At 42.5% G+C, this 23348-nt stretch overlaps 1 protein-coding gene and 1 long non-coding RNA gene across 2 annotated transcripts in view; one reads left to right on the top strand and one right to left on the bottom strand.

Moving 5' to 3' along the window:
* LOC139582986 (mannosyl-oligosaccharide 1,2-alpha-mannosidase IA-like) overlaps nt 1–23348 on the top strand; it is a 172255-nt gene that overhangs the window by 23959 nt on the left and 124948 nt on the right. The window contains exon 2 of the mRNA XM_071413551.1: nt 18857–18953. Coding sequence (XP_071269652.1) covers nt 18857–18953 — 97 coding nt within the window. The remainder of the gene's footprint in view (nt 1–18856; nt 18954–23348) is intronic.
* LOC139582987 (uncharacterized) lies at nt 298–5696 on the bottom strand. Its single transcript, XR_011676464.1, has 2 exons — nt 4807–5696; nt 298–2764 (listed from the first exon to the last, which is right to left on the bottom strand). It is a non-coding gene; the product is annotated as an uncharacterized lncRNA (long non-coding RNA).

Raw genomic sequence — 23348 nt, 5'->3', positions numbered from 1 at the left:
TCACATCACAAATAATGATACATTCTGATCAAGGAGCACCCTATGTACAACACTACAAATGAGAGACTGGTAGTACACGATTCTGTATGAACACAAATTAGATTCCAAATCTGTATTCTTCATGTTAATGCTCCTGGTTCTAGTGCGTTATTAGAATTCAAAGAAGCTAACCTTTGTCGTTGAAGTGGTGCTCCTTCTTGAACTGTCGTGTTCTTTAAGTCCCTTTTGTATTCCTGTGAGACCACTCCTTTCAGTTTGCTCATTCACACACGCTAAAAGGGAAGTGATACCTGACACCGTTCTGTTGTTAGAGGGGTTTATTATCAACATTTAGTTTTCCTGCTATTTTGGACTCGTTTTGCAGTGCACTGTTAATGTAGCTAGGTAGGCTACAGCTTGCATGCAAATAAACAGATGTTACCTGTAATAGGAATTTCCAGGAGAACAAAAGAGAAGTGCAGTCGTAGATAAATTCAATAAAATATCGAACTGGTTTTTATTACAAGTTGCAATAGGGAGACACCTCCAGCACAGAAGAAGATAAAATGTCTAACTGGCTTTTTCTGAGAAGGCCCTTATAACTTAATCAGCAGACAACTGAACTCTGAACACCAGCCCAATATGCTTATAGGATGTCGAAACATAAGGCAGTGACTGTCAGCTTCTATAGAATTGCAGTGTTTCACAGAATACAATAATAATCAGTGTGTCCTCTGTCAATGTAGAGCTTGGCGATTTGAACAAAAATCCATATCGTGATAAATTGCCTGAATTGATGCGATAGCGATAAATAACATTAATGTGCACCACTGTTTAAAAATAACTTATTTTTCTCCCCAATTTCATGGTATCCAATTGGTAGTTAGTCATGTCTCGTCGCTGCAACTCCCGTACGGACTCAGGAGAGGCGAAGGTCGAGAGCCGTGCGTCCTCCGAAACACAACCCAACCATGCCGCACTGCTTCTTGATACAATGCCCGCTTAACCCGGAAGCCAGCCGCACCAATGTGTCGGAGGAAACACCGTTTCACCCGGCCCACCACAGGAGTCGCTAGTGCGCGATGGGACAAGGACGTCCCTGCCGGCCAAACCCTCCCCTAGCCCGGACGACGCTGGGCCAATTGTGCGCCGCCCCATGGGTCTCCCGGTCGCGGCCGGCTGCGACAGAGCCTGGACTCGAACCCACTGGACTCGAAAGCACTGTGATGCAGTGTCTTAGACCACGGCGCCACTCGGGAGGCCGCGTGCACCACTGTTAAAAAAATAAATACATCCTTACTACTACTGCTACTTATTTTTTTGGGATGGTTGTATCCATCAATTGTCCCATTTAACAATCACCCATACTAGCAAACCTATTATTTCACTTTTCTCCATAGGCTACTTATCGTAATGAACGATATCAGCAAAATGCCTGTGATATGTAGGTCGGTGTCGATTTTAATGACTTTTGGCTTATTGGACCAGCTCTAGTTTAAACCATAACATACTGCATCAAGTCTAGTGATCATCAAACCTAGTACCACAAAAAGAACACTGGAAAGCATGTGTATTACATAAAATATATATATATGCTAAACATTGTTAATCACTCTAAACTGTATATGAACTTTATTTATGAAATATTCCCATCGGGCTACATTGCCTAATTCTAAAAATGATTGCTTACGATGTAGTCAAATGTGACTGACCACCTTGATTCGGTCTTATGTAGCAAAATTAGAAATTGTTTTTTTTATTTTTTACATTGGATAAAAGCAGAGACACAGAGCTACAAACTGGTATATCATACACATCAAGTAATTCTGCTTTGAAAGTTGATAAACTTGTAACCCCACTGTTGAGAAAATGGCCTTTGAATATTTGGTACACCCACTGGAGAGCTCTTCTTTGTCTACATCCATTCAGCATTGTTCACACCCTGTTAAGCCTTAGCCCCACCCATCTCTTTAAGGATTCACATGTGAGGCCATGTGCTAAACAGTGAGTAGTGTAGTAAAGATTAAGACAAAAAATTGTAAAAGTAGTAGCCTACAACAAGGAACAATTCCAGGTAAACAGTGTCCAGATAATTTAAAATAAATAGTAGATGATGCTTACCAGACACTTGTCTAAATTGATGGGTCATGTGAAAGAAATGCTATAACCACCAGCCACATCTTGCTATGTGGATGGGTCTCTGCAGAAGGTGTAAACGGTACAGCCAAATGGTTACTTGCATAGTAGCAATATCAAAAAGCGTCAATACCAGTAGAGAAAGAACAAAATAATATACAATATGTACAAGAACAATATCAATAACAATATCAGTGATAGATGAGGTAGTTATATGCATACATTCAGGGGTGAAGTAGCTGAGCAGCAGGATACAAAAAAGAAATAGTAGCAGCAATGTATGGCGTGTGTTAGGAGAGACTCATGTGACTAGAGGCACTGCAGATAGTGCTGATGACTGGGAACTCGCCCCCAGTGATGAACTGGTCCGTCCGAACCAAGCATGAACAAGGGAATATATATTCGGAGAGCCTGTTTCATTTCTGCCCTTGACTTTGGTACAGGGCATGTGATGTCCATAGCCTCTTCGTCACAAAACTCCCCGATCTTCTCAAAAATATAAGTTTGTCTAGCTGTGTCCAGTGGTGCTTGTACAGGCAGACCATCTATGGGAGGAAGGATGTCAGCGGTGTGCAGCAGCTGAAACCTGGTCCCGACTGAGTCCCAACGCTCCTTGGCAACAACAACACCAGGCTCCTGAGCATCGAAGCTGTAAAACAGGAAATAACAAAACAACTTAAGACATTACAACCTTGCACAACATCAATTCACCTCCCAAGTTTAGATAAGAAGAATAACCTCATACAATGCAATGAAAATGATATTCCCCTGAAGTGCTGGTACTGCTTGATCTGTGGCAGCGGCCTGAAGTAGGGAGTCGGGTGTTGCCAGCCATAGCTTTCCACCAACCCCTTTCATTAACTTCTTATGGGCAGGCGGGAAGAGAGTGCGTCCCACCTGGCCAACATCCGGTGAAATTGCAGAGCGCAAAATTCAAACTACAGAATTATAAATATTTAACTTTCATAAAATCACAAGTGTAATACATCAAAATAAAGCTTAACTTCTTGTTAATCCAGCCGCTGTGTCAGATTTCAAAAAGGCTTTACGGCGAAAGCACACCATACGATTATCTGAGAACAGCGCCCTGCATACAAAAGCATGAAAAACATTTCAACCAGGCAGGTGCGACACGAAAGTCAGAAATAGCAATATAATAAATGCCTTACCTTTGCTCTTCTTCTGTTGGCACTCCAAAAGGTCCCAGATGCATCACAAATCAAATCAAGTTTATTTTAATTTTATATAGCCCTTCGTACATCAGCTAATATCTCAAAGTGCTGTACAGAAACCCAGCCTAAAACCCCAAACAGCAAGCAATGCAGGTGTAGAAGCACGGTGGCTAGGAAAAACTCCCTAGAAAGGCCAAAACCTAGGAAGAAACCTAGAGAGGAACCAGGCTGGTTCCTTTTGGTCCTTTTGTTCAGTAATGTCATTCTTTATATCCATAAAAACTCAGTTTAGCTGGCGCACTTCAGTCAATAATCCACCCAGTTTCCCGCCATCAAAATGCATACAAAATGAATCCCAAACGTTACTAAAACTTTTCCAAACAAGTCAAACAACGTTTATAATCAAACCTTAGTTACCCTAATACGTAAATAAACGATACAATTTAAGATGGAGAATCGTTATTATCTTTACCGGAGAAAAATACAAAAGAACGCACTCTTCCACGCGCTTGGAAATACTACAGCCTAAATGGGAGCCACCTTGAAAAACTACAATTTCTGGCTCATTTTTCCAAAAACCAGCATGAACTTCTTTCTAAAGACTTGACATCTAGTGGAAGCCCTAGGAGCTGCAATCTGGCAGGATTTCGCCTTATAATAAAAGTGACAGCCATTGAAAACAGTGGTAGGCTGAAAATATTTTTTTGGGGGCTGGTTTGTCATCAGGGTTTCGCCTGCCATATCAGTTCTGTTATACTCACAGACATAATTTTAACAGTTTTAGAAACTTTAGAGTGTTTTCTATCCAACTCTACCTAGCTTCTGGGCCTGAGTAACAGGCAGTTTACTTTGGGCACGCTTTTCATCCGGACGTGAAAATACTGCCCCCTACCCAAGAGAGGTTAAATAAAACGTCCCGTGTGTCCATTTTGCTTGTACAGCTTGCTTGGCCCGTTGTCAAGTCACTCTGGTTGAGAGCAGTAGCAACACATTTGCAGTTCTCCATGGCTAACGTTATATATTTTGAAAAACTCCAGTAGATAGGATTATCTACACATAATGAGCAGCTCATTTTATAAACAGAAGATGCTACATGGCAGACCAATCCGATACTCATCTCTTGGCATGTCCAGGCCGTTCATTATCTCAGCCAATCATGGCTAGCGGGAAGGTTCCTGTCTTCTTCTGTGGCTAAACCAACTAGGCTTGTAATTTAACAACTTTATTTGTATTTACATTGGGCATACAAGTTTGTTATTAAGGCATATAAATGTTCAAATGTTCCAGAAGGCATTTCTGCCAAAAACGCATATTGATTAAAAAAAAAATCATAAATGTTCAAATGCCTCTCCTGTGAAGTCGTGACTTGCGACATACGCCTAGTTTCCTGAAACAAGTCACAGATGATGATTATCTAGTCAAATCTATTTTACATGTAAGTCAACAGTCTGGCACACAATTGGCAGGCAATAGTCCCACAATTTTCTGTTGGGCTAACACTTGAGCGAGTTTTTAGTACCTTTAGGAGGGCTTTGTTGTCAGCACGTCCCTATAGCATAACTTCATCACTGCAGGGCTGAGTCGTCTGTAGAGCATGATGGATGGTATGGATGGTACAGTATGTTTTCCGAGCTGTGCGTTGCTTTCCCACCAACACTAGGCCTCTAGGGCTGTCTTATTTGCATGTAGATGCAGGTGCATAAGGGAGTCGCTGCCCATACCAGTGTGACAGGCGCTGCATGAAGGATCACTGTAATATGTTGTGTACACTCCCTCCGCCTCTCTCTCTCTCGTGCGTTTGTCTCCAGTGGCCAGTGGGTAGAGTTTATGCTACTCTGCAGGGCAATAAACGGGTGTGGGGCATATTTATGTGATGTGTATTTCTTGTTTCTAGTGTTCTACAATGGGCTTCGTTGTTGTTTGACCTGTTTATTCCTTCAGAGCGGGCTGCTGTCTTGCTGTGGGTCAGTAGTGTTGGCGGGGCTTTAAAGAGATGGCAGAGAGATAATGGATGTAGAACAAATAGAGAACAGACACAGCCTGAAACAGGAATGCAATAAAGGGGAATAGCAGGTATAATTACATCATAAGGATACCTGGACCATTCTGGCCCTCCACTTTGGTGTGAATCCATCTCTATTGAGACACCATGCTTCATCGAAGGGGCTCTCTGAGACTCTCCTGCAGTACCTACTGGTCTCTCCTGGGAGTCTCAGACATTGCACATGAACACGCGCTTTCTGTTCTGTTCTGTGTTTCATTCATTCTTCCACAATTACATTGTCCCCTTCAATTATCTCGCACCTGTTGTTCCTAAACAGCCTTGAATCAGTGTGTGCTTGAATGTGTGTCATGGTGAAAGAATAGGGATAAACATGTTCGTGCAGGGGATAAATATAGCACAGTACACACACACACACACACACACACACACACACACACACACACACACACACACACACACACACACAAACTAGTGAAAGTCCCTACTCTAAATAAGGTAAACAGATCAAGTGGCTGGTCTCTGTGTGTGTGTGTGGAGCCAGGAGGGAAGCAGCAGAAGTTGTGCCGTGCTGGGAACAGCTTGGGCATGTTGAAGAATGCCATGAAGAGCTTACTGCCTTCCAATCTGGTGAAGACTCTCTAGAAGGCTGTATAGATGATCATCCTGACAAGAGGCTGCAGCCCTGTTTAACCTCTCTTGGGTACGTGAGACGTTAGCGTCCCACCTCTTCAACAGCCAGTGAAACTGCTGGGCGCCAAATTCAAATACAGAAATACTCATTATAAAAATTCATAAAACAAAACATATTTTACATAGGTTTAAAGATAAACTTCTTGTGAATCCAACCACGGTGTCAGATTTAAAAAATGCTTTACGGCGAAAGCATACCTTACGATTATTTGAGAACATAGCCCACTAGACAAATCATTACAAACAGTAACCAGCCAAGTAGAAACGTTACACAAGTCAGAAATAGAGATAAAATTAATCCCTTACCTTTGATGATCGTCATATGGTTGCACTCAGCAGACATTCATTTACTCAATAAATGTTCCTTTTGTTCGATAAAGTCTCTTTTATATCCAAAAACCTCAGTTTTGTTCGCGTTTTCTTCAGTAATCCACAGGCTCAAACGCAGTCAAAACAGGCAGACAAAAAAAATCTACATTGTATCCGTAAAGTTCATAGAAACATGTCAAACGATGTTTATATTCAATCCTCAGGTTGTTTTTAGCCTAAATAATTGATAATATTTCAACCGGACAATAACGTCGTCAATTTAAAAGGTAAACAAGAAAGGCACTCTCTCGGTCTCGCGCATGAAAAAGCTCTGTGACACTTTAGGGTCCACTCATTCAGACTGCTCTTACTTCCTAATTTTTCAGAATACAAGCCTGAAACAATTTCTAAAGACTGTTGACTTCTAGTGGAAGGCAGAGAAACTACTATTTGAGTCCTAAGTCAATGGATACTGTAATGGCATTGAATAGAAAACTACAAAACCAAAAAGGTTTTCGCCTGCCAAATCAGTTCTGTTATATTCACAGACACTATTTTAACAGTTTTGGAAGCTTTAGAGTGTTTTCTATCCAAATCAGGCAGTTATATGCATATCATATCTTCTGGGCCCGAGAAGCAGGCAGTTTAATTTGGGCATGCATTTCATCCAAAATTCCGAATGCTGCACCCTACCCTGGAGAAGTTAATAGACCTCAGAGTGAAACAATGACACAGATGTTGCTTGTTGCTAAAGACTTGCGCTCCTTCGGACTGGCTTTAACTGCAGTGAAGAGTATAGCTGACGATGAGACCGCGTTGCTTCTGGTGCTCATTCAACAGCACAATAGTGCGGCCAAGATATCTGTCATTGTGACTGCTATTCGCGCACTTAGTACTATTACGGATGATAAGGGCATTGTTGGTAATGTGTCATTTTCATTTTAAAGGTGTTTATCTACCTGTGCAAGGTGTACAGATGAATGGATTTAATCAGGAGTAGGTTATGATGTTCTCTATGATGACACAATGCTCAGTAGCTCTTAACATAATAAACTCTGCAGTTGTGGGCCAGATACAGCATGACTCCTTGTGAAGTTGTCAGGAGATGGTGGGAATATTATGAATTAGTGATGCTGGGTGTACTACCTCGTATGAGGCTCCTTGTGGGAACGGGCAAACTGTGTCGAGCAGAGGCACTGAATGTGCATGAGACGCTAGAGAAGAGATTGTAGGGTATGCTCCAGATGTGCAGATCCGTCATGAAACCACGGCGAGACTTTTCCTCGCTTTAAAGTGTCACTAGCCTGATCGTCCAGAGAAAATAGCCAGGCACATTCACAGAGTGACGATGATTGATTTGATTAGATTTCTATGCTCGGCTGCATTTGCATAATGAATGGCGTTGATTTCATCAAATGCACTTATGATGAAAGGATACATGTCCAGTGCTCTAAAGTGTGCGGTTCATTGTGCCGTGCTCCCATGAACTATATCGGAAGTCACCAGCACTCTCTGGAATATTGTATTCAAGTAGTCAAAGAAACAAAGATCTGTATTTTGACGTTCAGAAGAAAGTATGGCTCTTGGTGTTAGTTTTCTCTGGCAATTTCTTCCCGTCCAAGGAGACAAAAGTCTGGAAGAGAATAATTTGCTGGCAGATTTGGGGATATGAGTGTCTTCAGCTCACCTGATTTTCATGAATGTTAACAAGGCCCTAAACTCCCTATTTGACTGGATGGGCCCACACATACACACCAAGACGTTCTGTACAACAGCTGACTTTATATGAGAGCGTTAGCTCAATCAAAAAGACAGTGCAAGTGATTGCTTAGGCCTAATCCTTTGCCAGAGCGTAAATGTGTCCCGACACTGTCACCTCCAATAGCCGGGCGTTCAGATAAGCCTCAGCCAGCTAAGAGGATCTTCTCCAACTCCTCTCCTCCAGGGTTAAGGATGGGTATGTTTAGGTCTGTTGCAAGAAAGAGATGGAGGACGGCGGGGGGGGAGAGCAAAAGAGAGGAGAGAACAACCGCAATAGTAGAGTGATGAAGGACAGCGAGGGAGAGCAGATGAGAGGAAAGACACTATGAGAAAGTGAGTGTAAAAGGCGGAGGCAGTTTGGTTGACAGTAAACGGGAGTTGGCATGGACGTGGTGTCTGTTGACATTGCCTGTAGTTGGGCTCTCTGTCCTGGACAGCTGCTTGTCCTGAGCCCTGGGTTCTGTGCCTGCTGCCGGCACTGTCTGTCTCTGTCTCCCAGTCTGGCGCTCCTCTCCTTCAGAAACCTCCATGGCACAGAGCTCCTCCAAATCCTAGTTCTGCCCTCCTTCACACACAGCTCAGTCATCAATGTGGGATGGGGGGGGGGGGGGGGGGATAAGGGAAATGGAAATTTGGCAAACAGATGATTCGTTCCCAGGTCCCCAAACTAGCTGAATTTCCTGGGCTGGTCAGTAAAGAGAAAAGAGGGAAAGATGAGCGCAACATGGAGGACAGGCTAGCAGGCTATCAGGGGATGGAAACGGGGGAGGGGATAGTTTCTAATGATTAGGCCTTTTTATTCCTTTGCTGTTTGAATAGTCACTTATGACTCATGTGATTCACTGACTTTGGTTTTACTCTTCCCCCAAACCCTGTTTTGTCCTCACATGACTCTCCAACCAACCCACATACTGTAGGCCTATAGAAAATAAATCACTCCCTTGGGGCTGGTTTATGAATTAATAGACATCTGTTCCTGATCTGCTCTGCCCCCGCCCTAACCTTTTTAAAAGGCGTGCACACGTCGCACCGAATGGGAATCTAGCGTTTGTCTGCCGATTAGTTCAGTGCTCTGTGTTTTAGGGGACTTCCCACTGTACGTCTGATTCTTTTTTCACGCGATTCTACATGTAAAATCAGTGCCCACTCGGTTCACTGTCGGTACACAGCGGTACTGTCGGCCAACAAATGCTATTTGCGTGTCTGAGCCCTGAGAAGAACAACGCACCGAGGGAGGTTAATCCTCTTAAGACCCCAGAGCCCACTATGGCCTGCTCCACCTTTAGGTCCCCCTGACAGACTCTCCTGCCGAGGCCTAGCCTGGCTCAGCAGGTCGAAGAGTGTCTCTGCTCTGTCAGACCAAACACAGCCGTCCAAGAGCTGTCTTTTGAGCATAGGTGTGTGTTACCTGACAACAATGGTACACCGCTCTGCATCCCAGGGCACCACATAAATGCCACATAGGAGAGCCTTAGTGATATCCCAGCATGCTCTCTGCTCTGCTGCACTGAGAACTCAGTCTTGTTTGTTTCTCACGGCAGAAAGTAACATGTTCTCCCCCCCGAGCACCCGCTGTCAACTCATTCCAGTGTTGCTGTGACGTCTTTGGACTACACAATGCCGTCGATTAAACAATGGGAGAGCTCCTGCTGCTGATCCTCCCGTCGACAGACCGCATGCAGAGAGTGAGAGAGCCACGAATGACAAGATTACATTTTTGACTCAAACGCTCACATTAAACCCTGACTGGAAAAGCAATTACTGCCTTGTAAATCAGGGAGGCTGGCACTCCATCTAAGCAGGAGCAGGACTCGCTCTTGGCTGTGCTGGTCCCTGTGCCTCCGTTAGGACCACACTTTGTACCAGGCTTTGTACCGAGGTGCAGAGGACTGAATATTGAGCCGTCGGGATGGAGACCGGTAACCTACAGTGAACAAAAGCATTTCCCATCTGGGAATAGTCCGCCAGAACAGCCTGCTGTTTTTTTTTATTGGAAACTAAATTTTGCACTACTGAATGAGAATCAATATGGCCCGTGTTCAATGCCTCCCATCTCCCCACAACTTCTAATTCAGTTCTGGCAAATGGTTCTGGTTCCAAGTCGCCTAGTTACTAGCTAAACCAACCAACAGAACCACTGGCTTGTATTTGGCACCCTCTCAGCAGGACCAGAGTAAGGTGTGAGCTGTGAGCGCTGGGAGGCTGCGAGGGGGTGGGGCCCAGGGTTTTGGGGTAAATAACACCATAGACTCATTAACTCGATCTGTCTGTCTCTCCCGCTCTCTGTGTGGGAGTCGATAAACTCATCTAATTTCTGGAGGAGAATGCTGGCTGGTATGGGGAGTCCACGCTGTGTTGCAAATGACTTCCCACCAGCATTCTCTACAGGGGGGCCCTCAGACAGAGAGACGAGAAGGGACTATTTGTTTAGGCCTGGGACTGAGTGGAGCTGTTTTCATTTCATTATCAGAGAAATCAGAGTGAGAGGTGCCTTTCATTAACACCATTATGAGCCCCTCTGGAAGTTTCTCCCACAATGTTAAAGGGGAATTTCACCCTGGGGGAATCTGGGCTTGTTTTCATCATGTCATTGCTAGGACAGTGAGATATGTTTCACACATAATTGCCCAGGAGGAAGGCAGGTCAGGGCTTCGCGCATTGAATGATACACCCAATGACGATGCCAGCACCAAGCGGGCAGATGACAAATACGGTGCCTAGCTAAGTAGTACTCTGAGGAAGTACAGTTCCCGCTCAGCCCAGTCAAAACTGTTCGCTGCTCTGGCACCCCAATGGTGGAACAAACTCCCTCACGACGCCAGGTCAGCGGAGTCAATCACCACCTTCCGGAGACACCTGAAACCCCACCTCTTTAAGGAATACCTAGGATAGGATAAAGTAATCCTTCTAACCCCCCCCCCTTAAAAGAGTTAGATGCACTATTGTAAAGTGGTTGTTCCACTGGATATCATAAGGTGAATGCACCAATTTGTAAGTCGCTCTGGATAAGAGCGTCTGCTAAATGACTTAAATGTAAATGTAAGTAAGTTATTTGTCCTGCAAACCACTTAACTAGCTAACTTTAGTTTATCTACAAAAACTCATATTGTGTATTTGCTGGCTAACATACTACTGTGTTACAGTGGGTGGGAAATCAAATAATTTTTCTGTCTGCTAAGTTAGCCAGCTAAACAACTATCGGTAGCCATATCTATGACAAAAAATAGAATAGGTTTTACAATCTGAGATCTTTTCTTTCTTGGTTGTAAAAGCTCTTCTCTTTTTAGTCATAGATATAGCTAGCTACTAAACAGCAAGCTTCAACATTACAACCAACCACCTAAAGCTAGGTTTACAAGCAAAAGTTAGCACATGACTGGAGTTGGCTAGCTGGCTAACTTGTTATGCGCCTGCTAACGTGTAACATCAGCAACTGTAAATAATTTTACTAGCTAGCTAGGTAACATAATTGATGAGGGTTGACATTGGTTATGATTATGACCTTGGATGCATTTAAATCTCACAAAATTATAGGCATGATGCAAGATAGGATTCCAAACAGATGTAAATAACAAGTATTGCATATCCAGCAAGCTTGCTAGATAAGTTACCTACCAAACATTGAGGAGAAATAATAATACAATAATTTACTGTTATAAATCAAAATCAACTGTAAAAATATTTTCCTAAGCATGCCTGATACACATGGCTGTAAGTAGATACTGTCTGCTTACCTGCCTAGGCTCATTTGTACTGTCTGGTCGAGTTGAGGGTTATGCCATATTTATTTATTTTAGACTAGATATTGTTGTAAATGTAATCTCTGTGCCTGCGCACATGTACAGTTAAAGTCAGAAGTATACATTTTAAAATCAGTTTTTCACAATTCCTGACATTTAATCCTTGTAGAAATTCCCTGTCTTAGGTCAGTTAGGATCACCACTTTATTTTAAGAATGAAATGTCAGAATAATAGTTGATAGAATTATTTATTTCAGCTTTTATTTCTTTCATCACATTCCCAGTGGGTCAGAAGTTTACATACACTCAATTAGTATTTGCTAGCATTGCCTTTAAATTGTTTAATTTGGGTCAAATATTTCGGGTAGCCTGCCACAAGCTTCCCACAATAAGTTTGGTGAATTTTGTCCCATTCCTCCTGACAGAGCTGGTGTAACGTAGTCAGGTTTGTGGGCCTCCTTGCTCTCACACGCTTTTTCAGTTCTTCCCACAAATCTTCTATAGAATTGAGGTCAGGGCTTTGTGAAGGCCACTCCCATACCTTGACTTTGTTGTCCTTAATCAATTTTGCCACAACTTTGGAAGAATGCTTGGGGTCATTGTCCAGTTGGAAGACCCATTTGCGACCAAGCTTTAACTTCCTGACTGATGTCTTGAGATGTTCCTTCAATATATCCACATAATTTTCCTACCTCATGATGCCATCTATTTTGTGAAATGCACCAGTCCCTCCTGCAGCAAAGCACCCCCACAACATGATGCTGCCACCCCCGTGCTTCACAGTTGGGATGGTGTTCTTCGGCTTGCAAGCTTCCCCCTTTTTCCTCCAAACATAACGATGGTCATTATGGCCAAACAGTTCTATTTTTGTTTCATCAGACCAGAGGACATTTCTCCAAAAAGTACAGTCTTCGTGCCCATGTGCAGTTGCAAACCGTAGTCTGGCATTTTTATGCGGGTTTTAGAGCAGTGGCTTCTTCCTTGCTGAGCGGCCTTTCAGGTTATGACGATATAGGACTCGTTTTAGTGTGGATATGGATACTTTTGTACCTTTTTCCTCCAGCATCTTCACAAGGTCCTTTGCTGTTGTTCTGGGATTGATTTGCACTTTTCGCACCAAAGTACGTTCATCTCTAGGAGACAGAACGCGTCTCCTTCCTGAGCGGTATGACGGCTGCGTGGTCCCATGGTGTTTACACTTGCGTACTATTGTTTGTACAGATGAACGTGGTACCTTCAGGCATTTGGAAATTGCTCCCAAGGATGAACCAGACTTGCGGAGGTCTACAATATTTTTTTCTGAGGCCTTGGCTGATTTCTTTTGATTTTCCTATGATGTCAAGCAAAGAGGCGCTGAGTTTGAAGGTAGGCCTTGAATTGCATCCACAGGTACACCTAGAAAATAAATACTTTTTTTGCTTCGTAAAGTAATCCAACAATATGTGCACAGCCAATCGTGTTTAATTTCAAATAATGTCAATTTCTGCCGACACCTTGTCTATTTCAAGTCTTCCCTCATTGATCGAGACAGGTCTCTGTCCTCATGACATGCAGCACTTTGGGGTGGACACCCACCTGTCTCCATCAATGAGAGAAGACTTGAAATAGACAAGGTGTCGGCAGAAATTGACATTATCTGATGTAAGAATCTGTAACTACAGTACTCTGCACTTGTGTGTGTCTACACCTGAGAAACACTTGGACACGCAGTTCATACAAAAAAAATCACATGTTACTTTTACCATATAACATTGTTTTTGAACACACTGTTCTCTTGAGTTAGCATTAAATAGTGTACACTCGCCTGTATTTTAGGTTCTGAAACATTTTGATCAAACTAACATTCCTCGTATATCTGAATGTCTAGCATCTGTTTGATAATAAAGAGCCCTGTACAGCTTATATAAATATATTATGTGAATCCATAAGGGCAGACAAATTTAGAAGATTGATAGAACATATCCATATTTATTTTATGGTGGTTCTACATCAGCGCTTTCCAACCATGTTCCTGGAGAGCTACCATCCTGTAGGTTTTCAATCCGACCCTAATCTAGCACACCTGATTTCTAATTATTAGCTGTGTTTACACAGGCAGGCCAATTCTGTTTTTTCTCTCCACTAATTAGTCTTCATCAGATCTTTTTCAGAACTGATCTGATTTGTCAAAAGACCAATTAGGTGGTTAAAGAAGGTGTGAAAAGTCTTAGGAAGGCAGTTCTTACACAGTATGAATTGTTGTGTATTGTTGTGTAAAAAACATTGAGGGGAATTGGCACATCAATTGCTCTCATACAATACATTTACTGTCTAAGCACAACCCTGCACAACAACAAAAACCTTCCTCATCTCAAAGTACTGTCTGTAAACCTCCCCCAGCTCATTGACTTTGACAGATTAGTCTTGTCAATAGTAGCCTTTTGCCGGGGAATTTTGTATTGCGTTTTGAGAATCTGCAGAGAGAATAATGAGGTGCTTGTGTCATTACTGTTTTTGTGTCATTACTGTTGTAGTCTTGCTTTTATACCTTTCAGTGTCCCTTGTTGTTCTCCATAACCGCAAGGTGTGTCCGCTCCCTCATGCTTGTATATTCAAAATGCCCCCGCTTTGGGGTATTTTTCAGCAGGACACTGGAATGACTCCAGATAACCTGAGTTTTACTAAAAGAGAAAGGGGTAGACTAAATTGATTACATGGTCTGGAAGGTACACTGTGGTCATCAAGCTACCTCTAATGACCTGTAACCAGAGAACACAAACACTGCCCAATTCATACAAATTGAGCTATCTTTGCCGTCAGCTTGTAAATATTTTGGCCAATTTATCTTCACTAGCTAGGGATTGGATGCGCATGTTGGTGGAATCAGTTTGTGTACCACCTACAACAAAATACACAATTTAACCAGCCCACTAATTGTATTGATCTCTATTAGACTGGCTAGCTAAGCATACCTAACATGGACATTTCAATATTGTCAGCTTGCTGTTGGTTAACTAGCATCACTAAATTGGCAGTAAGATTGCTAGCCAGCTGAGACTGGCTGAAAACCAACTAAACAACCATAGGCTATGTATACACATTCATGCTACCAACACACAGAGTAAGTTATCTATATCGACAATTCAATTTTTAATGAGTGTTTTCCAGACAAGGGTGAAATGGAGGGCTACCAAATTGAGATGCTTTTTATTTGGTACTATTAGCTAACTTACGTTAGCTAAGGTCAGTCAAAGATAGAACGAATCTCTGGTAGCTAGAATGGTGAAAGATGACACATTTTCACGCTTGTTTGTAATTAGCACAGCCAGGTACAGAACACCACACGGGTATGATGACAAACGGTGAAAAACAACCTTTTTCAAAATAATCTTGCCTAGAGTACTTTTGGTCGTTCAAAGTAAAAAAAACAATGTTTGTGGGAACTCCCCCTCTACCTAGCGGGCGGTATCAGCATTCGCTATGAATGTCGGACTTTGTGGTTCATTATGAGCAGACCAATACACAGGGAGTCGAAACTTCCCGACTCTACCAAATGAAAATGCTAGTTCTAGCTTGTGGTTTGGATAATTGTGATGTTGATGATAAAAACGTAATGTTATTAATATAGTAATGACTATCTGCCGTGACAGAGCCAGGGTGAAATTCCCTTTTTAAGCCTTCATAGTGGGCTTTCCATGATGGACTGATCCAAACACCCTCTCACACTTAGGCTAAACAATTGTGACTGTGAAGGGCAGGCCTGGTCCTGGCTGTTCTGCTGCCCTAGACAAGACAAAAAACAATTGCCACCCTCCTATACCCCCATGAAACTAGAATACTCCCAGTAAGAAAAATGACGTTGAAAAGATGTCTAAAATATGTATTTTTCCAGAAGTTTAACTTGGGTTAATTTTCGGTTCTGAATGAAAGGTGAAAATCTGTATTTTCTGTACGTTTATAAATACTTATTTTCCGGATGTTGAAATCTGGTTTATTTTCGGTTCTGAATTAAAGTTGAAAAGACGTATTGAATAGATTACATTAGAGTTATGTAGGGTACATTACATTGTATTGCACTATACTCTACTGTGCTGTACTGGTGTACTGAACTATACTTTACTGTATTGTGCTGTCCAAACATTTGAAACCGATGTCTATAATTGGTTAAGATTTGGTCCGGAAAAATGTTTGGGCCACTTCAAGGCCGGCCCGAATCAAATCTGAACCAAATATAGACGTCTATGTTTGGGCCAAATATAGGCCGGTCCGAACCGAATGTCTGTGGACCTGGAAATCGGGGGCCGGACCAGACCAAATCTGAACTTAACATAGACGTCCGGTCTGTGGATGTTAAAATCAAGGCTGGTCCGTACCGGCCAAAAGAACGTCGTTGGTCTGTGCTTACTGGGGTGTAGCCTACAGTGTCGGCCCACAATGGCATTTTCTGAATGCCCATCCATGTGGTAAGCCTACCGTTTGTAAAACAGGCAGTTGCATTGGCTTTATTAGGCCCCATTCCTGTGACTAATCATTTTGTCTATTTAAGCTCTGAATATCAGCTACCTAACTTTTATCAGGAGTTATCCCGAGCTTATTTGCAATGAGAATCAATGTGTTTACACAGCGGGAAATGCAGAAGTATAGAATCTATAGAATTTTTCGCTATGATCATCTTTTCAAAAATGTACACATTCAAACTTGAAACCACTGAGGTCAGGCTATTTGATCTGAGAAACGTGCATGATTTAAAAAGTATATTTTCATTACTTTGTCATAAATGTGATCTCTACTCCAGCCTGTAGGCTACATAAATGGCCATATACTCTTTCTACCATAGGCTACATGATTTATGTATTTTATATTTATTTTAACAGAATTTTGGTGGAGCACCACAGCGGTGCGTCTTTCCAACAGCACCTTGGTGAGGGGCACTCGGCATGCACAAGCAAAATATTTTGCATCAGCGCTCACTGAAATATTTTATATTCCACTGGGTGAGAGAAATTGTCATTCATTTTGTGCAGAATGTTGTGTACCGGTAGTTTTATATGTTGGAGGTGCGTCTAGGTCAGTTTAGCTCGGAAAATGCCACCCCCCCATTCTGTCGCTGTAGGCGTGCCGCCTAATCCTTCTAATCCATCTCTGCTCTGTCACAGGCAGCAGACTTTTTAACACTCAATTTAATTCCAATCTTTCCACATTTGTGCTCCAATCATTTGTGCATTAGCAACATAATCTCATCATTTGAAATGGTGGCGGTAACCAAGAGAGAACACAGGGGTTGCTCTGGTTTTCACATTGCAGGAAGGGCACACATCATTAATAAACACCTTGACGTTGTGTTTTTCTCCGCTTGATTAAGAATCAGAGAAAGACTTGTCGATCTCAGAAAACGCTCCAGAAAATACTGATCTGTAAACAAATGAGTAGACCTAATCTCTGCTTAAGAGGGACCATTATTGTTTCTGTCCATTGACTACCCTTATCCACTTAGATTGTTTTGCTAGTGATTTTCAATAGCCAGCATTGGATTTTGGACCCTCTTTCCCTGTGTGGATCTGACAAGCTGAGAGTCTTGGGGAAAACATTATTTTAATCTCTGTCTGGTCTTCTCATCTTTTGCTCGAGGCGGATTTCAGCTTCAATCTGCCTCTGTATCAACTTTAGAGAATGGCAGCATATTTCTCTCTCTTCTCCTTTACAGCCTAATCCTCCCAACAACAAACACTGGAGGACACACTGGTAATCGCTACCCTGCAGAAGAGAACTGAGATGTGACGGTGCAGAGAGAGAATTCGACACTAGCACTGTGTTGGGGTGCATTGTTAGTGCAGCCAGACAACCCATTACCTTCCAATTTATCATTTCTGGCCTGTTATTTTCCCATATGCAAACTTAGTTGGACTGTATTATAGCCGAAAGCAGTGGTGTTGCAATATTAAATGGGTAATATAATCTCACTGGCACTCAACAAAGTCAACTTTAGCCTCCCGGGTGGCGCAGTGGTCTAGAGCACTGCATCGCAGTGCTATGCTGCGCCACCAGAGTCTGGGTTCGCGCCCAGGCTCTGTCGCAGCCGGCCGCGACCGGGAGGTCCGTGGGGCGACGCACAATTGGCTTAGCGTCGTCCGGGTTAGGGAGGGTTTGGCCGGTAGGGATATCCTTGTCTCATCGCGCTCCAGCGACTCCTGTGGCGGGCCGGGCGCAGTGCGCGCTAACCGAGGGGGCGGGTGCACGGTGTTTCCTCCGACACATTGGTGCGGCTGGCTTCCGGGTTGGAGGCGCGCTGTGTTAAGAAGCAGTGCGGCTAGGTTGGGTTGTGCTTCGGAGGACGCATGACTTTCGACCTTCGTCTCTCCCGAGCCCGTACGGGAGTTGTAGCGATGAGACAAGATAGTAATTACTAGCGATTGGATACCACAAAAATTGGGGAGAAAAGGGGATAAAAATTAAAAAAAAAAAAAAAAAAAAAAACAAAGTCAACTTTATAGATTGCAGTTTTAAGTGAGTAATATACCTTTTCATTAAAATTTGTAAACTTTGAAAAGCTGTCCTTGTTTTGAACAGTTTTTATCTGCCGCCATCTGGATCGCTTCACCAGGGAGAGGGAACAAACGGGGACATTTAAGGAGGATTAGGTGTAAATTATAGTCTTTGGGACCAAAAATAGATACTGTCAGAAGACACCGATTGAAGAACAACCTTGTGACGCATGTAGCTTAGAAATTCAGCATGTAAGGTAGAGTATGGATGTCTCTCAGTGGTTACGTATCACAAACCAGGGTCACGGAATACGTCAAACTGAGACTTTTTCTTGTGTAATGTCAAGGTCTATTAAATGATTGACAGACTTCCCTGCACAGTTAATATCTGAGGTGACAACAACATGGTGTCCAACATAAAATAGCCTGAAGTCTGTTCCATGTCACAAATACACCCTTATTTAACAAAACAAATACTTTACTGGAAACCTGCCCATAATGACCAAACCACCCAAAGGACGTGAATCACCCTTCATAGATCTGCTAAGACTAAACCTATTTCCCCCCTTGTCCCCCCTCCCCTTCCTCTCCCTTTGCCCACAGATGATGAAGTTTGCCTGGGACAGTTACAAGCGATACGCCTGGGGATCCAATGAGCTGAGGCCTGTCTCCAAGCAAGGCCACTCCAGCAATCTGTTTGGTGAGTATCTGTCCCCATCCCCGTTCAGTCCCGCGGACAGCTGATTCATGCCCGCCTCCCGCTGCCATCAGCCTTGCCCCACAGATTAGGACCAAATTGACCAAAATATAATCACAACAATTTCAAAGATTTTACTGAATTACAGTTCATATAAGGAAATCAGTCAATTGAAATAAATAAATAAGGCCCTAATCTATGGATTTCACATGACGGAGTACAGATATGCATCTGTTGGTCACCCAAAAAATGTAATAAAAATAAAGTAGGGGTGTGAATCAGAAAACCAGTCAGTATCTGGTTTTACCACCATCTGCCTCACGTTGCGTGACACATAGAGTTGATCAGGTTGTTGATTGTGGCCTGTGGAATGTTGTCCCACTCCTCTTCAATGCCTGTGTGATGTTGCTGGATATTGGCAGGAACTGGAACACACTGTTATACATGTCGATTCAGAGCATCCCAAACGTGCTCAATGGGTTACGTGTCTGGTGAGTATACAGGCCATGGAATAACTGGGACATTTTCAGTTTCCAGGAATTGTGTACAGATCCCTGCAACATGGTGCCGTGCATTATCATGCTGAAACATTAGGTGATGCGGCGGATGAATGACACCACAATGGGCCTCAGGATCTCGTCACGGTATCTCTGTGCATTCAAATTGCCATCAATAAAATGCAATTGTGTTTGTTGTCTGTATCTTATGCCTGGCCATAGAGTAATCCCACCACCACCATGGGACACTCTGTTCACAATGTTGACGTCAGCAAACACGACGCCATACATGTGGTCTGTGGTTGTGAGGACGGTTGGACGTACTGCCAAATTCTCAAAAACGACATTGGAGGTGATTTATGGTAAAGAAATTAAAGTGGAGGCGAAAGAAACGCACACCTGTTTAGGTGAGGCGCTGGCTAGCGGAGTAGAACACTTGAAAAATTAAAGGAGAGCCGCACACTCTAGGAGCTCAGATGCAATAATTTAATAACCAACGTTTCGTCTTCATCAGGGTATAATAAGAAATGAATATTCAATTGTCTGGCAACAGCTCCAGTGGACATTTCTGCAGTCAGCATGCCAGTTGCGTGCTCCCTCAACTTGACATCTGTAGCATTGTGTTGTGTGACAAAATTTCACATTTTAGAGTGGCCTTTTATTGCTCCCAGCACAAGGTGCACCTGTGTAACGATCATGCTGTTCAATCTGCTTCTTGATATGCCACACCTGTCAGGTGGATGGATTATCTTGGCAAAGGAGAAATGCTAACTCACAGGGATGTAAACAAATTTGTGTACAAAATTTGGAAAGAAATTAGCTTTTTGTTTGGAACCAACACTTTGCGTTTATATTTTTGTTCAGTGTATTAGTCAATAATCCTGTGGTGCCGGGCCAGGCCGGGGAGAGGAGAGGGTACCTGGAGCACCACCGAGCCTGTTCTACCTCAGTCGGGCTGGGAGGCTCAGACAAAAGGTGCATTGTATTGTCTACTCAAATTGTAATCTTGTTTTGTTAGTGGACGGTATCGCTGCTGCTGTAGACGTCTATTGAAGATGTATCGTTAATGGAACTTTTTCTGCCTGGCACAGAGGATTTCATAAAATATATTTGAGTAATAAACCCTTTGTTTACACACGCAGCTTTTTAAGAAACTCTTTTAGTAAACTCTGTAGTAACTGGAGAAAGCTCTTAATAGTTGGTATAGGCTTTGATATGCTTTGAGGGAAGCATCTCATGACTGATAGATCCAGATAGACGCACATTGTTCTGTCGTCTCTGAGATTTGGTGCACAGAAGACTGCAATAAGCTATAGATGTTTGGGCCCCCTATGTCTGTGAATCCTATGGCTGCTGGGTATTTGCTGGACATTAAGAGCGATTCATTAAGCACTTGTGTGTGTTAAAGGGAGGTAGTTGAGTTAAAGGCAGTGAGGTAGTGTGTTCCTCAAAGTGTTGCTGCTTCCTTTCTTTCTTTCACATGTGAGACATACTAGAGAATACTGTATGCTGCTGCATGACTCCTGGGGGAATGGAACGATTGCAGTTTTCTTGTTTATACACACACACACACACACACACACACACACACACACACACACACTAAACAACCCCCTCCTGTGTGGTTGGTATTACACTGCATGTCTTGTACCACAGAATGCCCCAATATTTGTTTTATTAAGATGCAGTACTTGCCAAATGGAAGTGAGCAATGACATGTATTTTTTCCCACCTCTCTCCTCCTCCTCCAGCAAACCACTCAGCACAGCTAGTTCCTCTTACAATGTATTACAAGCCATTTGTTATAGCCATTACTATCATTGAGTTTCATTTTGTGGAGTTAAATTAATACTCCATGTTCGAAGGACCTCACTTCCATTTGCAGATGAAGGATGAGTAATGCTTTGGTTCACCAACCCTGGTCTGTATGCAGTGGGTTGAGGTGGCTTATTCTGGGTGGTATTTAACTAAACTTCTGTTTAATTCACAAAGCTTGAACATTGTTAACATTTTGGGGGAAATAATTTATCATTGGCTTTAATATTTTACTTGCATTAACTGTGATCCATAACTAGTGTGTACATTAAGAAGTTTTCTGTTGGACATAAAACACTGTAAAAACACCAGGAAATCAGGTCCAAGTGACTTTGATTTTGGAAATCTGTTCCCAAGTATTCCAATAATAGAGAGACACGTGATTGTATACAAATGTAAGCAGGGTTTGAAATGGTTATATTTCAGTCTGTTTGGGATTATTGTGGTCAAATTGCAGTCTCCAAATGATTTATGTTCCGGCCTCCAGACCATCCAAAATTCGGCCCGCGGCTGAATCTAGTTGATGATCCCTGCGTTACAATGTAATACATTTGATCAACTTTATTTGTAGATTTCATTAGTAATAGAGTTATAGAAAGTAATACAGTCCAGTTACAGCTTCTTTTGACAGTAGAAAGTAAATAAAATAATAACAATAATATAACCAATCAGACGGGTGCACAGGTGAAATGATTTGCCATATTCCTAAACAAAAGCACCAGTATATGAACAATTGTAAAGGGTAAATTGCATCAATAAATATTAATGAAACAAAATATAAAAATATTCATTTGGTTCGGCTTGCCATTGTTAACTACACAAGTTGTATGTTGTCCTCAGTGTCTGATTACATACCATTTCCAGCCTTTCATAATAAAATAATTAGACTATTTTTCCAAATTCAGTCATCCTTTTCACCCTCATCATTCAGATAAATCAGTGGTTCCCCTAGGATTTTTTTCAGCAGCAGTGGCTGTTGGCCTATGGCGGTTCTAGTGTAAAGACTTCCTCTATCTTAACACTTCCTCTCCCCTCCCTCTCTTTATGTGGCCTAATTAAATTTAAACAATGAGGATATTTGTTTGGCTCTAATATGATGTCTGTCCAGCTGTAAGTGAGCTCTGGTATGTGATAGGCTGTATGTGGGTGTGCTGTGCTGGATGGTCTGTGACAGTTGGGAGTGGTGTGTTGACAGGCTTGCAGATGGGCCTGATACCCAGGCTGTCTGGGGCTGTCTTACAGAGGTGCTAAATGAGGTGTGGAGGAGAGCTCTCTCTCTCCCCTCTCTCTCGGTCTGTCTCTTTCCATCCTCTCCCCTCTCTTTCTATCCCCTCCCCTCTCTCTCTCTACATGTTGAACAGCTCTCCTCTGCACCACCGATGACACCAGTCATTTCAGACACAGGCAATATTCCCACACGGAGCTCCCATTCTAATTAAAACATCTCTCTAATATCCCATGAATGTTCTCCAGCCTCACTCATAACTTTCCATTAGGGACAGGAGTTGCATATAACTTTTTGCCAGCGCTCAAATCAAATTTTATTTGTCACATACACATGGTTAGCAGATGTTAATGCGAGTGTAGCGAAATGCTTGTGCTTCTAGTTCCGACAATGCAGTAATAACCAACGAGTAATCTAACCTAACAATTCCACAACTACTACCTTATACACACAAGTGTAAAGGGATAAAGAATATGTACATAAAGATATATGAATGAGTGATGGTACAGAACGGCATAGGCAAGATGCAGTAGATGGTATCGAGTACAGTATATACATATGAGATGAGTAATGTAGGGTATGTAAACATAAAAGTGCATAGTTTAAAGTGGCTAGTGATACATGTATTCCATAAAGATGGCAAGATGCAGTAGATGATATAGAGTACAGTATATACATATACATTATATTAGGTGGCATTGTTTAAAGTGGCTAGTGATACATTACATTTTTGATAAATTTCCATCAATTCCATTATTAAAGTGAGCTGGAGTTGAGTCAGTATGCACAGGGCGGGGTCGAGTATGGCACCTCATTTAAAGGCCTTATACAGATTCTTCCTACTTAATCGTTTACTCTCTT

Source organism: Salvelinus alpinus, chromosome 8 (genome assembly GCF_045679555.1).
Source record: "Salvelinus alpinus chromosome 8, SLU_Salpinus.1, whole genome shotgun sequence".
Lineage (NCBI taxonomy): Eukaryota > Metazoa > Chordata > Actinopteri > Salmoniformes > Salmonidae > Salvelinus > Salvelinus alpinus.
This window is presented reverse-complemented; position numbering and strand designations above follow the sequence as displayed.